Here is a 15,812-nt window from a genome sequence, read left to right as displayed (position 1 = left end):
GGTGACAGGGAGCAGAATGATTATCGCCGCAAGTTCGTTCGGCTAGGATTTACAAGGATTTGACCGGAATAGCTAAATAAAAAGTTTGTGGGAGATCCCTACACTTTCATCTTCAAATTAACTTCTATATTCTTATTTATAGTATTCTTTCTTTTTATAGTTAAAATATTCTATCTTGCTTTTATCAAATTATCTCTTTAATTTCTTATTAATTATTATATTAAGTTCTATTAATTATAATCTATAAGAATCTTAATACTTAGATCTTTTATTTATCTAATTCTAATATCTAAAGATAAACTTTATCTTATATCTTTATTATTCTTATATCTTCTTTCTTTTTTATCTTATCTTATAGAATTTATTATTAATTTTAATAGCTTATTTAATAAACTTATTAATATTATTTAATTAATCTATCTTAATAAATTCTATTTATATTTCTTCTTTTAACATATTCTTAAATACTATAATAAAAACTTCATTATTATAATTTAATATCATTATAATTTACTTAAATTATACTACTAATTATTATACTAATCTAATCTAATATAGTTATTATAATTATCTTTTAATATTTTATATCTTATCTATATTTCTAAATACTAGCTTAAATTTTTCTTTAAATTATTTATAAGAACCTAATACTTCTATAATATTAATACTCTAATTTTTCTTTTCCTTATTATAGTATTTACAAAATATTAGTTTAATCTATTAAAAGACTTCTTCTATTAAGCAAGTTATTATAAAGATTATCTTAGATTCTTCTATTTCTAATATTATATTTTTAATTATAATATATATATTTATTTATATAAGAAAATTCTTTAATTCTATTTATTTCCTACTAAAGACTTATAATTTTAGTATCTTAAATTATTTTATTACTATAATTGCTTCTAATTTCTTAATATATTTTTAAAATATTTCTTTATTAATAGAAGTTGCTATTAATCTAATATTTAAAATAATTATATTTCTTATTATTTTAAATTAATTTATAAATATTCTTTCTTCTTATTTAAACTTTCTTATCTTCTTATAATAGTACTTATCCGATATCATTTCTTAAGATTAAAATAATAGCTTTTTTGTTATATATCTAGATCTATTTTAATTATTACTAGCTATATTAAGGTATAATATAATAATTAAATCATATAAAGGTTCTTAAGAATTAACTTGTTAATCAGATTAGATATAATTTAGATTTATTAATAATAAAGATTAATTAATTATAATTAGAATAGAAAAAGCGCCTTAAAATATTATAATATTTTAAGTAGATTTACCTTACTAATCTTTTTAATATATAATCAAATAACTTAGATTAAAGAGCTATAGAAGATTTCTAAATATATAAGAAAAAAGTATATTTATATAGATCTATTTTTCTATAATCTTATATATACTCTCAGTATATATTTAGTATATATCTAATAATTATTTCTTTCTTTATATATAATCTTTCTATAATCTAATTATCACCTAGATTATATACTAATCATATAATCCTATATCCCTTGATTCTGTCTTCATAGTAGTGCATGATAATGATTGGTTGTAATGTGTGCTGTTCCATCAGAACACCTTTCCGTAATAGTCGCTAGTCTATGCTAGTGTCATGCAGGTTGATTTCGTAACAAGCAGATTATACAATTAAAATATAGCAGCCACAAACAAATATACTAACAAAAGATAAAGATAGAATTCACTATAATAATAAGATAATATTAGCAACAATAATTATAATAAAAAGCAAAGATTTTCATAAGAAAATAATAGAAATTATTAAGAATAATAAAATACTACAAACAGCACTATATAATAATAAAGCAGTAATTAAGAATAGATTAGCTATTTAAAGAGAATCAATATTAATACTATTTTTAATAATTATAGAAGTTATTTAAATAAACTATAATTTACTAATTAAAGAACATTATAGAATTAACTAAACAATAAAAAAGATATAATAAATATATTATTTTCTAAGAATAAAGAAATCAGTTAAAGACTATATTAAGAAATATAATAATTACAATTGCAATAAATTAATTAATTATTAATTATATAGAAGAATATAGATTCTAGAAATATTAATAAAAATATAATAAAAGATTATAATAGATTTTATATAAGACTTACTAAAATTAAAAGATCTTATTTTAGAAATCATATACACTGAAGCTATTATTATTATAGATAAACTTATTAAATATATTATCCTAAAACTAATACTAAAGAATTTAACAGCATAATACTATATAATATTAATATTATAAGAAATATTTACAATATTTAGATTATTAAGTAAAATTATATCTAATAAAAATAAATTATTTATATCTAAATTTTAATAAATAATTATAAAAAATTATAAAATAGAATATAATCTATTAATAATATATTATTAATAGACTAATAACTAGACTAAAAAAATAATATAAGTAGTTAAATAATATCTAAGATATTACTTAGATTAAAATTAAGATAATTAAGTAAAGTTATTATTATTTACTTAGTTTATAATAAATAATATAATAAATATATTAATAAAATAAGTACTATATTTTACTAATCTAGAAAGAATTCTAAGAATAAGTTAAAAAAATATTAAATAAGAAGAAATATTAAATAAAGTAAATATTTAAATAATATATATATAATTAATGCATAACAATTTATTAAAAGACATTAAATAAGTAGAAATAAGTATAAAGAGATATTATAATAAGAAGTGTAAGGATATACTAGTATTTAAAAAGAAGAAGAGAATTTACTTTTTATAATAAATACTAAGATTAAAAAATTTTAATATTAAAAATATAAGATTAAGTAATAAATTTAATATAGTTAAATTTAGATTATTTATTATTAAAGAAAAATTTATAAATAATAATTATAAACTTCAGCTATTAGTAAGAATATAAATATATTTAATATTTTATATCTTATTATCAAAACTAATAATTAATCTAATAAATAAAAATAAAACAGCAGATAATAAAAAATATAAAGTTAAAAAAATATTATAATATAAATTAAAAAAAGGATATATTTATTATTTTATAATATAGAAAGAATATAAATCTAAAAAAGATATATAGAAATTTATTAGATACTTAAATTGCTCTAAAAAAATTCAGAAATAAAGATAGAAGTATAATTAAGAAAAATAAAAGGATTAAAGTTAGTATTAAGAATGAGGTTATTATTTTATAAAGTAAATATAGTAATAAAAAGTTCTTTAATCTCTTATTATTCTCTTATTTATTTTATTTTTATTTTTTCTTTTATTTTTTTTAATCTCTCTAACTCTTTAATATCTTTAATATCTATCTAGATAAATTTATCTATATACTTTTAAAGAAGATTATCTTACTTCTTAAAATACTTTAATTAAGTTATTATTTTTAAGAATTTCAAATAAGCCTCTTTCTATTAAAGATAGATCTTATTTTATATCTTAACTTCTTCTAAGTAAAATTAGAGAATAATATATTTATATAATAATAATTAATTATTGTCGGAAACTTCGGTTTGTTTACCGTCGAGTATAGCTAGGATAGCTATTAACGGGCGAAGTTAATAGGCTTCTAAGGTTGAAAGATCTTGATAGATGAAAGAAATAAGAATAAGGCTATAAATATCCTAATTAATAAAAGATTATATACTTAAGTTATTATAGTTAATTTAAGATAATAGAAGAAAACTAAATACATAATAAATAAGTATCCTTATATAGCTTTCCTTTATTATAGCTTTTATAAAAATCCTTTGATTTCTTTGATATATAGATTATAGTTATTATAAAAATCCTTTAATTTCTCTGATGCCCTAACTCTAAGATTTTATAAATAATTTTTTATTCTAATATATATTAGTCCTATAGTGACTAATCTAATCTATTAATTATAATATTCTAATTCTCTAATAATCTTTTTCTTTAAAAACTAGCATCTTAATAGCTTAATAAATAGCTTATATTTCTTAAAATATAAATAACTAATCTTAATTTTCTAAATATTTTAAATATGTAATTTTATAATTTTATATTAATTATATCTTTAAAGAAAATAATCTTAAGAAACTTTTTTCTCTTATATATTAAATAATTTAGTATTACTTATTACTTTTTATATAATTAATATAATAATTTAAGAAAGACTTATATTAAAGTAGAGTTCTTTAAATATTATAATAAATATATTTATGTGAATAACTATTACTATATTAATATACTTATATCTAAGATAGTATAGAAGTGCCTTTCTAAGGCTTAAGAGTATTTTTAAGAAGAAAAAGAATAAGCTTTAATTAAGATTTTTTACTTATAAAAATAGCAAAAACTATTAAAAGAATAAGCTGGAGAATTTCTTTAAAAGAATATAAAGAATATTAAAAAGTTAAAAAAATTAGAAAAAGTAAAAGAAAAGATAAAAGTAAAATAAATAAAAGAATAATAAGAGACTAAAAAGCTTTTAATTATTATTTTTATTTTATAAAATAATAATTTTATTTTTAATACTAACTTTAATCCTTCTGTCTTTTTTAATTATATTTTTATTTTTATTCTTAAATCTTTTTAGAGTAATTTAAGTGTTTAATAGATTCTTATATATTTTTTTTAGATTTATATCCTTTCCATCTTATAAGATAGTAGATATATTTTTTCTTTAACTTATACTATAATATTCTTTTAACTTTATATTCCTTATTATCTATTACTTTATCTTTATTTATTAGATTAGTAGTTAATTCCAATAATAAAATATAAAATATTAAATATATTTATATTTTTATTAATAGCTAAAGTTTATAATTATTATTTATAAGTTTTTCTTTAATAATAAATAGTTTAAATTTAATTATATTAAATTTATTATTTAGTCTTATACTTTTAATATTAAAACTTTTTAATTCTAATATTTATTATAAAAAATAAACTCTCTTTCTCTTTTTAAATATTAGTATATTTTTATATTTCTTATTATAATATCTCTTTATTTTTATTTCTACTTATTTAATGTCTTTTAATAAATTGCTATGCATTAATTACATATATATTATTTAGATATTTGCTTTATTAAATACTCTTTCTTATTTAATATTTTCTTAACTTATTCTTGGAATTTTTTTTAGATTAACAAAATATAATACTTATCTTATTAATATATTTATAATATTATTTATTATAAACTAAGTAATTAATAGTAACTCTATCTAATTATTTTAATTCTAATCTAAGTAATATCTTAGATATTATTTAATTACTTAAATTATTCTTTTAGTCTAATTATTAGTCTATTAATAATATATAATTAATAAATTATATTCTATTTTATAATTTTTTATAATTATTTGCCAAAATTTAGACATAAATAACTTATTTTTATTAGATATAATTTTACTTAATAATCTAAATATTATAAATACTTCTTATAATATTAGTATTATATATTATTATACTATTAAATTCTTTAATATTAGCTTTAAAATAATATATTTTATAAGCTTATCCATAATAATAATAGCTTTAGTATATATAATTCCTAAAATAAGATCTTTTAACTCTAGTAAGCCTTATATAAAATCTATTATAATTTTCTATTATACTTTTATTAATATCTCTAGAATCTACATCCTTTTATAAGATTAATAATTAATTAATTTATTATAATTATAACTATTACATTTCCTAATATAATTTTCAACCAATTTTCTTATTCTTAGAAAATAATATATTCATTATATCTTTTTCACTATTTAATTAATTCTATAATATCTTTTAATTAATAAATTATAATTTATTTAAATAACTTCTATAATTATTAAAAATAATATTAATATTAATCCTTTTTAGATAATTAATCCATTCTTAATTACTACTTTATTATTATATAGTGCTATCTACAATATTTTATTATTTCTAATAGCTTTTACCATCTTTTTATAAAAACCTTTATTTTCTATTATAATTATTATTACTAGTATTACTTTATTATTATAGTAAATTTTATCTTTATTTTTTATTAGTATATTTATTTATAGTTATTATATTCTAATTATATAATTTATCCTTCTACTTAATATATTAGCAATAACATTTTCTTTTCTTTTAATATATTTAATTCAAAATTTAAATCTTAATAGATACTTTAATTATCTAACTTATCTATTAATAAGCTCTTTTATTATTATAAAGTATTTTAGATTATAATAATTACTTTTTACAACTATTTCTTCTTTAACTTCTTGCAAGTAATATCTTCATTATTTAAATATTTTAACTACTACAAATAATTCTTTATTATAAATATTATAGTTTTTTTCTATAATAATAAATTACCTAGAGTAGAAGATAATAAATTATAATTATTTATTATTTTCTAATTATTTTAAAACAATCTCTAATATATATTTTAATATATTTAATTAAATCATATTTAATTTCTTTAGATTATAAAGCATAAGAATTAATACTTCTCTAATTAATTTTTTAACTTTCTTAAATACTTATTATTATTATTTTATTTAATTAAAATCTTAATTTTTTCATAATAACTTTATAATTAGTTATATTATTTATATATAATTCTTTAAGTATCTTCTGATATATCTTATTACATTTAAAAATTACTATATTTTATTAATATTTATTAGAATAGGCTAGTTAAATATTATATTTTTCTTTTTAGGTTAGATTTTTAATCTTTTTAGCATATAAACTATTCCTAAGTAATTAATAGTTATAGTATTAAATTTATATTTCTTAATTTTAAATGTTAATTCTTTATTTATAAATACTATCATAACTAATTATATATATTCTTTATATTCTTCTGGATTTTATAAATATATAATAATATTATTAAAGTAAACTACAATAAACTTATTTAAATATTTCCATAGAATATATGTTATGTATTATGCAAATTATATTAGTAGATTCTTTAAATCTATTAATATAACTATCTATTCAAATAGTTCTTTATCTATAAGGAAAGCTATTTTCTAAATATTATTTTTAGCTATTTATAGGTTGTAATAACCTTATTAAATATTAAAAACTATTATGATCTTTACTCTCTATAATAGATCTCTTTTTTGTTCTTAATAAGATGCCTTATTTATATTATTTACTATTTTATTATTCAATGCTCTATAATTAATAATTATTCATTTAATTATATCTTTTTTATTAATAAATATTAATTATACTAATGCTTTTTTATATTCTAATTATATATATATTACTTTATAAAATTTATTAATAAATTTATTCTTAAGTTTTAGTTTATCTCTTAATTTATAATATTACTTAACTAATAATAGTATAAATTCTTCTTTTAATTCAATTTATACTTCAAATTTTTTATTATATATTAATAATCACCATTCCTTTTTTATAAATAGTTTAATAAACTTATAGTACTTTTTAAATAACTTTATTAAAACTTTTATAAGTTCCTTTTCATATAATTCTTTTAGTTTTAGCTTTATTTTTTATATCTTTTTAGTAATCCTTATCTTATTAATTATTTATACTTATTAAATTATCTTAATTTCTTTTATATTATTATTTCTAATTTTTTTTTTTTTTTTTTTACTTTAATCCCTCTAACTATTTTATATCTTTTTTATATTTTATACTTTATTTTTTTTATTAATATATTTAATATCTTTAATAAATATTATCTTCTATTTTTATTCTTTTATCTTTTATATTATTCTTTTAACTTCTAATAATATACTAAGAATTTTTTTTAATTCCTCTTATAACTATACAATCTCCTTAATATTCTTTTTAATTATTTATATCTTTAGTACTATTTTATTAACAATTATTATTTTCTTAGTCTAGTTGATTATTAGATTTTGAGTTTATAACTATATCATTCCAAATATAGTATTATAGTATTCTTTTAATACTAGTATAATATTAAATATAATTATTATAATATATTATCTTGATTTTATAATAACATTTAATATCTACCTTTTATAGCCTTGATTGATTATTTCTTTATTAATAGAGATAATTATTATCTATTTATCAGTCTAGATTATAAACAGTTCTACTTCTTTTATAAATTCTTTTTTAATATAGTTATAGACTGCTTCTAAATCTAATAAGATTTTTATATTTTTTCTATTAATTTTTGCTAATATTATTACTATTTAACTAATTACTTTTAATTCTATAGTTATTATAATAAATTCCATTATAATTATATGCCTTTCTTAATACTTTTATTAATATTTAAAATATTCCTTAATACTATAATAATACTACTTATATAATCTTTCTACTTCATATTTAGTAATTATAATATCATTATAATAAGAATATATAGATTCTTAATAAATACACTAGTATTTTATCCTTTCTTATAAATATTTAAGTCTTAATTCTTTAATCATTTCTAAAATCTTTAGAAACTATTTCTTTTATTTTTTTTCCACAAGATATATTTCACATAATAAGTTATAACACATTATTTAATATACTTTCTAATATAGATTTCCTCCTAATACTAGATAGTAATAATAAGAATAATTCTTTATATATTTAATTATTCTATTATAAAAGCATTATTCTCGCTTATATAATATATATTTATATATATTTACTAGAGATATATGCATTTATCTATATTATTAGTATATATAATATATCTATTCTTTACAGTGCTCACATTCTTTAATATAATCTTTCTATTTCTTTTAAAATCTCTTTTAATAAGTTACATTTACTAATATATAACTATACTAATTATTCTCTTAAGGCCAAATAATATTATTTTATACTTTATTTAATTCTTTCTCAATAGAATTTTTATCTAATTCTTAATATAAGTCCTTATAAATTATTATTATTAACTTATTATCCTGCAACATTAATTAAGTATAAAGTAACTCTTCTAATAAAGATTTTACTTAAATATCCTTTATATTAAAGTCTTTTATATTAATTTTTTTTAAATCAATATCTTTACTATATCTTTCTAATAAATCTTTAATATTTTTAAAATAATATATAAGAAATGCCTAGCTAATTAATTCTTTTTTTAAATTATAAGATTAATGTCCCTTCTTTATATTAGTACTAACTCATCTTATTTATTTAATACTTCTTCTAAGACTAAATCTTTTCTATTTTTATTTTTTATCTTTATTACTTAATTTTTTAAACATTTTCTTTAATTATTCTAAAATTTCCTACTTTTTAATTTATTATATCTATTCTACTCAAATTTATTCATAGTTCATTATTTATTCTAATTATTATTCTTCATCTTTAACTGATTGCTTTAAATCTTTATTAAAATTAATTTTATCATCAGCTATTCTACTAGTTTTATTATTATTAATTATAATTAGTAGAATTATTATTATAATTTGCTCTTTTAAATTTAAAGTAACCAATTTCTAGTTCTTTCTTAACTTTTAGTATTAATTTATAAAATAATCTAATTTTTTATAGTTAAAATAAGCTTTATTTTTTCTTAATTTATCTTTCTTTTCTTTAAATAAGGTTATATTTAATTATATTATTATATCTCCATCCTTATCTTTAGTCTATTTCTAATATAAGTTTACTTTATTTTATTTAAACTCTTTTTTTTCTATTTATTAGGTATATATAATTAAATTAATCTAAGATACTACTTTTATTATTACTTAAAATATTTCTAGTTATAATATTATTATTAAGATTTAATTTTTAATATTATTCTTTAGTCCTTCATAGAACTAATCTCTAAATCTTTAATTATTCTATAAAAGTCCTTCTAATATTTATAAGAATTTAAAATATATTCTTCAACTAAGGTTTATTATTTAATATATTAAATCTTATTAATAACTTTAATTTTCTTATTAATAGTTTCTTATAATTAATTAAGTTTTTCTTTGTAGTATTAATAACTAGAAAATATTATAATTATTTTAGGGTTCCTTTATTCTTCATTACTATATATATAATATTAATTAATAATATATAGAGCAAATCACTTTATAATTTCTTTATTAAGAAAGTTTAATACTACTAGTATTTTATTAGATTTATTTACAATTTATTTACTATTATATATAAAATAAAGTTATATTTAAGTAAGATATATCTTAAGGATTCTATATTCTTCTTTAAATAAAGTTACTATTCTAATCTTAATTTCTTAAAATACTTGGCTTAGTCTTTTTTTAGTATTAATTATAGCTTATTTTAATTCTTTAATATATTATAATAACATTATTATATCTCTATTATTAATAGTTATAATATTTCTACTACTAGTGTTAGTAGTTTATAAATTAAGTTTTAAAATTACTAGAATTAGGATTTAAGATATTATTATTATTTATTTTTAAGACTTCTCTTTTAATTAAAAATCTTAAATTATTAGAAACTTCAGTTTATTTATTATTAAGTATAGCTAGAATAGCTATTAATAGATAAAATTAATAGACTTTTAAAATTAAAAGATTTTAATAGATAAAAGAAATAAGAATAAGACTATAAATATTCTAATTAATAAAAGATTATATATTTAAATTATCATAGTTAATTTAAAATAATAGAAAAAAATTAAATATATAATAAATAAGTATCCTTATATAGCTTTTCTTTATTATAATTTTTATAAAAATCCTCTGATTTCTTTAATATATAGATTATAGTTATTATAAAAATCCTCTGATTTCTCTGATACCCTAACCCTAAGGCTTTACGGGTAATCCTTTGTTCCGATGTGCATTAGTCCCGTAGTGACTAACCTGATCCATTGGCTGTGACGTTCTGATTCTCTGACAATTATATAAATATATTTACTATAATATTTTAAAATTTTAGATTTTATATATAATTTTTTAAGTTTAGTATAATAAAAATAAAGAATTATAAGAATAACTTTAATAGATTTAATTCTTAAAAAAAGATTCTTTTTAGAAATATTTTTCTTTAAAGATATAATTAATATAAAACTATAAAATTATATATTATAGAAAATTAAGAGCTAAGATTAATTACTTATATATTTAGAAGATATAAGCTATTTATTAAACTATTAAGAAACTAGTCTTTAGAGAAGAGGATTATTAGAGAATTAAAATATTATAACTAATAAATAAGGAATGCTAATGCATAGAAATAAAGAATTATCTAAGAACATTACATAAGAGACTAGAATATATTAGGATTAGAGCTATTATAGCTATTAGAGCTAGTTATTAATATATGGCTATAATAAATATAATTAGACTTATTAGAGTCAGGTGTAAAGAAATAATTATGATGACTATAATAGAGGAAAGTTATATAAGGATGCTTATTTATTCTATATTTAGTTTTCTTCTATTATCTTGAATTAACTGTGTTAAATATCTCTTAATTGAGATAATTTAAATATATAATCTTCTATTAATTAGGATATTTAGAGCCTTATTCTTATTATTTTTGTCTACTGAGATCTTTTGATCTTAGAAGCCTATTAACTTTGCCTGTTAATAGCTATCCTAGCTATACTCGACGGTAATCTAACCGAAGTTTCCGACAGACCCCTGCAAGAAAACCGTACTATGGAAATCACCGGGGTCAACCGGAGTAGTCACCAAAATATTCCGAGCCTATTATCATCGTTATAGGGGAAAGACATTGAAAGAAAGCCTGATAATTATTCTTAGGAGTTGTACACCGCCCCCACTGCCACTGCGTGTTCACTTTTAGTAAGACCACCCTACTTAACTACTTCCCTCTTCTTCGCTCTTTCCTCATTCTGTTCACGTTCTCATCTCGAGTCAGATAGGCTCCTCTTATTATGGAGAGTCGAACTGGTGTTACAGACAAACAACCAAAATTTCAGCAATCCAGTTCCGACCCCGTCTCCCACTTGTCTCTGTCGAGCTCTGAGGATCCGCTGCAATGGCCTAAGTGGAAGAAATGGCCTCGCACAATGATTGTCATTTCAATGTCTTTAACATTGGCCTACTACTCTGGAGTCTATGCTGCGGCCATTCCGTTCGTCATGGCCGATTACCATTGTTCTAACCTGGTGGCCACCTCTGGCATTTCCTGGTTTCTCCTCGGCTTTGCTTGTGGTCCGCTGGTCTTCGCTCCTCTTTCCGAGATGTTCGGTCGCAATCCCATCATTCTAGTCACTCTGCTGCTTTTCATTCTTTCCAATATTGGATCTGCTTTGGCACCGAACGTTGTATGCCATCTTATCTTTCGGTACATTGCGGGCTTTTGTGGGGCTCCGACAGGTATGATTAAGTCCCGCCAAATAAACTGCAGCTGCAGTTGGACGGTCGAAAAGAGCAATTTATTATTATTCAACATACTGATGTATTCGGCTTGCAGTGACAAATGCTGGGGGTTCACTCACCGATATGTGGCCAGCGACAGAACGCTCAGTGCCCTGGGCCATTTTCTCAGCCGCCAGCTTCCTGACCGTAATCATCGGCCCGATCATTGGAGATGCGATTGTTCAATACTTACCCTGGCAATGGTGTGAGATCCTCTTATTCCATTTCCAAAGTTTAGGCGTTGCCTTGACTGATCATTTTAAACAGGACGTATTGGACCTCAATGGCCTTGGGCGGAACCGTCTATCTCGCTGCTCTCCTCTTCCTCCCCGAGACATATCGTCCAAAATTATTGTCTCAAAAAGCAGCCCGGCAGGGCTTGGTGCTCGAACAGATCGATCTGCGAAACCGGTACCGCGAGGGTCTCACACGTCCATGGATCATGCTGTTCACAGAACCCATCGTATGGGGTCTCACCCTTTATATGTCCTTTGTGTATGGCGTCTTGACCCTCAGCCTCGTCGCCTACCCCATCGTCTACACTGACATCTGGGGCTGGTCTACCCTCAAGACGAGTCTGGGCTATAGCGGCATCGCCGGCGGCATGGCTCTAGCGACGATCTTTTCACCCTTCCTAGGTGCCATCCATCGCTCCTACGTGCGAAAAATCGGACCCGTCCCCGAAGCCCGCTTCCCCTTGCAAATCTGGTTCTCGTGGCTTCTCCCAATCGGGCTGTTTTGGTTTGCGTGGACGGCATTACCGCCCAAAAACCCCGTGGTGGGCATCGTAGCCGGTGTGCCGATCGGTATCGGCTCACTGTCCGTATTTCTGGATGTGTACGCCTATCTGACTGATTGTTATGGTAAATACTCTGCCAGTGCGATGGCCGCCAATGGCGTACTTCTTCGCTTGTTCGGAGCCGGATTCCCTCTTTTCGCGGACTCCCTCTACCGGGTCCTGGGCGTAGGCTGGGGTACTAGTTTACTCGGGTTTGTAGCCCTGGCGTTAGCACCTCTACCCTGGCTTTTCTATCGATATGGGCCCATCTTGCGAAAGAAGAGTGCATACCATAGCAAGTTGGCCAGTGAGCTTGAGTAAGGAAAATAATGGGAGAAATTGATTTTACACGTTTTTGTCTAAAAAAAGAAAAGAAGCAAATACCTTGCATTGTTGCAAAACGGATGGTCACATTGGGAAATAGCCCAGGAACACAGGACAAACTGGTGATTTTTCATTCGCTTATGTGGCTGTCACAGCCACGCATCCCACGATGGCATGGGAAGGAAAAATGTGAACTTGAGGGTATGAAAACTCTGGGTCTGAAGGGAGGAAGTTTATCATTAGATACATGTATGTCATACAATTCTAGAAGCTTTATCCATACTCATAGAGGTAATATCTTTCTACAGATATCACCAAAGCACCTGGTGGAAAGCCACTGGATAATTTTTTAAAAAAAAGCCACTAATGTCAACGTGCCAATTCGATTGATTCGGTCAACTAACTACCTACCCAAAGGAGCGCCTCTCAACGAGAATATCAAGCACAGAAGAGGAAGAAGAAGAGAAGGAATCAAGTGCCCAGCCAAACATTATATATGCGCAGGCCTGTTGGTGAACGGCGCAAATATTGAGAAAAAAAAAAAAAAAGAAAAAGAAAAGAAAACGGAGAAAAAGCGAGAGATTGAAAATATCCCGCCTACCAATGCCATCATCACAGCCGCCAGTACCGAAGTATGAGCAGCATCGCCGGATGCATCACCGCCACAACTCCACGGGACTATCTGTCAGAATATAGTTTTCCAGTATAGCTCTTGATGCGGAAGCCCCAGCTATCAACTTCGGCCATTTCATGGTCGGAAATTGCAGGGCATCTTCTGGAAAGAACGACGAATGCTCTCCATTACGCCACCGAATTAAAAAAAAATCGAAACAATCACCTAAGTTAGTTAGCATACACGCCTTAGCGAAGTCGTAGATGATGCACAGCCACGTCATGAGTATGTTCAGAGCGCAACGGAAGTCAAGAAAGAGAATGACGATGATCGTCATCAGTCAAACTATCGGCTGTCCGACACGCCAACCCAAGACCAGCATGCTTCAGGACCATCTACCGGCCACAAACACAAAAGGGACGTTGATAATTATTAACAGCCTTCCAAGATGTACCAAGACATGTGTCAATCCTTCAGTAACACGATTGCCCGACTTAGAAGAGATTTACGTTTCTCGCAGTCGGAGAATCGCAAATTCCAACAGATTCTCGACGAGCAAAAGGCCCGTAACAGTTTAGAATGTCCGGTCTGCTGCGAGGAGAAAGAGAAATGGCTGTCCGTCCCTCTGTTATGATTACGTCCTAGACCTTATGAAGAGGGAGACGTTCTTCAATAAGATCTGCCCTTTGTGCCAGGCGCCGATAACATCTCTTGCCGTGTGCTACTGTACTCAAGTGTGAGATAGGTTGATTGTCCTGTTGCGCAATACATGTTGTGGAAATCTTGCCTCGGCACCGCCATCCATGCTTCTTGTTTGGTCACATTCTCTTCCTTAATCCTGTGACAAAGTCACTTGGTGTTTGCTGCTGAGGAACAGGATAATATGAATCCTATTTTCCGCAGTTGGCTCTGAAGATCGAGCTACGAGTAACATAGTACTGCACCAGATATGACATTTGTGATGACCCGGGGCTCGTCTTCTCTGCATAGAATGTCTTGATTCACCCATCTCGAAATCGTATGCCAAGAAAGATGTCTACATCGGCAATAGTGCTTATCTCGTATGCTTTTTTGAAGAGTGTATTGCCGCGACGGTTTCGCTGCTGTCTTTTTTGTTTCTTGAGTGCCGAATTTTCTCGCAGGATGCGCAGTTCAGTCATTTGTTCCATAACACCTGGTTGTACACTAACAGAGTGTTCATCATCTAATGTCAGCCCTCTGTATAGCCGGATTTCTGTTAACCCCGCTTCTATTGGCCTAGGAACGGTGAATTTCGAGAAGATCGTGATTAGCAGTTCTAATACTAAATACTCCCTGTCAAAAGTGGACTGACAAGATCAGTTTTAGCTGGGTTGTCCGCAACGGCCACCTGCATCGATTAAGGAATAGAGAGCAGCCACGAGCGGATGATATTACAGAGGACACTCAGATCCTTCAGGCCATTCAAGACTCCTTCGTTGAACAGGTTGGTCTTGCCGCCGACTCTAATGACTTATGATTGGTGAAGTGGCCAACTGGATTTGGGATGACTAACCAAGGCCAAGAAACCAGCTCCTGAATAGCATTCTTCCGATGGCCTATTGATAATTCTTCGTGACTTGTTGCAGGACATTCACTTCCTGATAATCAATGGAAGCCATCGGATATCTAGCAATATATAGTAGGTTTAAAATCTTATCGTTACTGTACCTTGATAAGTCTGGTAGAATCTAATCGTAGTCCTGTTGGTCCACAAAGTTCGGATCCTTTGCTTGATGGTCCTCGTGATGATCCAGGCCAGAT

The 15,812-nt window shown here is 24.0% G+C and overlaps 1 protein-coding gene across 1 annotated transcript, besides 4 other annotated features; it reads left to right on the top strand.

Annotated features, from left to right (window-relative positions):
* Positions 1-115: 115 nt before the first annotated feature.
* Positions 116-1,651: a repeat region (Identified by RepeatMasker using a combination of RepBase library and repeat library created with RepeatScout).
* Positions 1,652-3,402: a repeat region (Identified by RepeatMasker using a combination of RepBase library and repeat library created with RepeatScout).
* A 111-nt stretch (positions 3,403-3,513) lies between these two features.
* Positions 3,514-10,824: a repeat region (Identified by RepeatMasker using a combination of RepBase library and repeat library created with RepeatScout).
* Positions 10,820-11,566: a repeat region (Identified by RepeatMasker using a combination of RepBase library and repeat library created with RepeatScout).
* A 262-nt stretch (positions 11,567-11,828) lies between these two features.
* UA08_09464 (hypothetical protein) lies at positions 11,829-13,414 on the top strand (the record flags this gene model as incomplete). Its single annotated transcript, XM_020265398.1, has 3 exons — positions 11,829-12,273; positions 12,371-12,518; positions 12,583-13,414. The coding sequence occupies 3 exons, from the start codon at positions 11,829-11,831 to the stop codon at positions 13,412-13,414; spliced, it is 1,425 nt and encodes a 474-aa protein (XP_020115386.1).
* Between the last annotated feature and the right edge of the window lie 2,398 nt (positions 13,415-15,812).

Source organism: Talaromyces atroroseus, assembly GCF_001907595.1.
Source record: "Talaromyces atroroseus strain IBT 11181 chromosome Unknown scaffold_23, whole genome shotgun sequence".
Taxonomy (NCBI): Eukaryota; Fungi; Ascomycota; class Eurotiomycetes; order Eurotiales; family Trichocomaceae; genus Talaromyces; species Talaromyces atroroseus.
The sequence above is the reverse complement of the archived record's forward strand: the minus strand, read 5'-3'. Positions and strand labels throughout refer to the sequence as shown.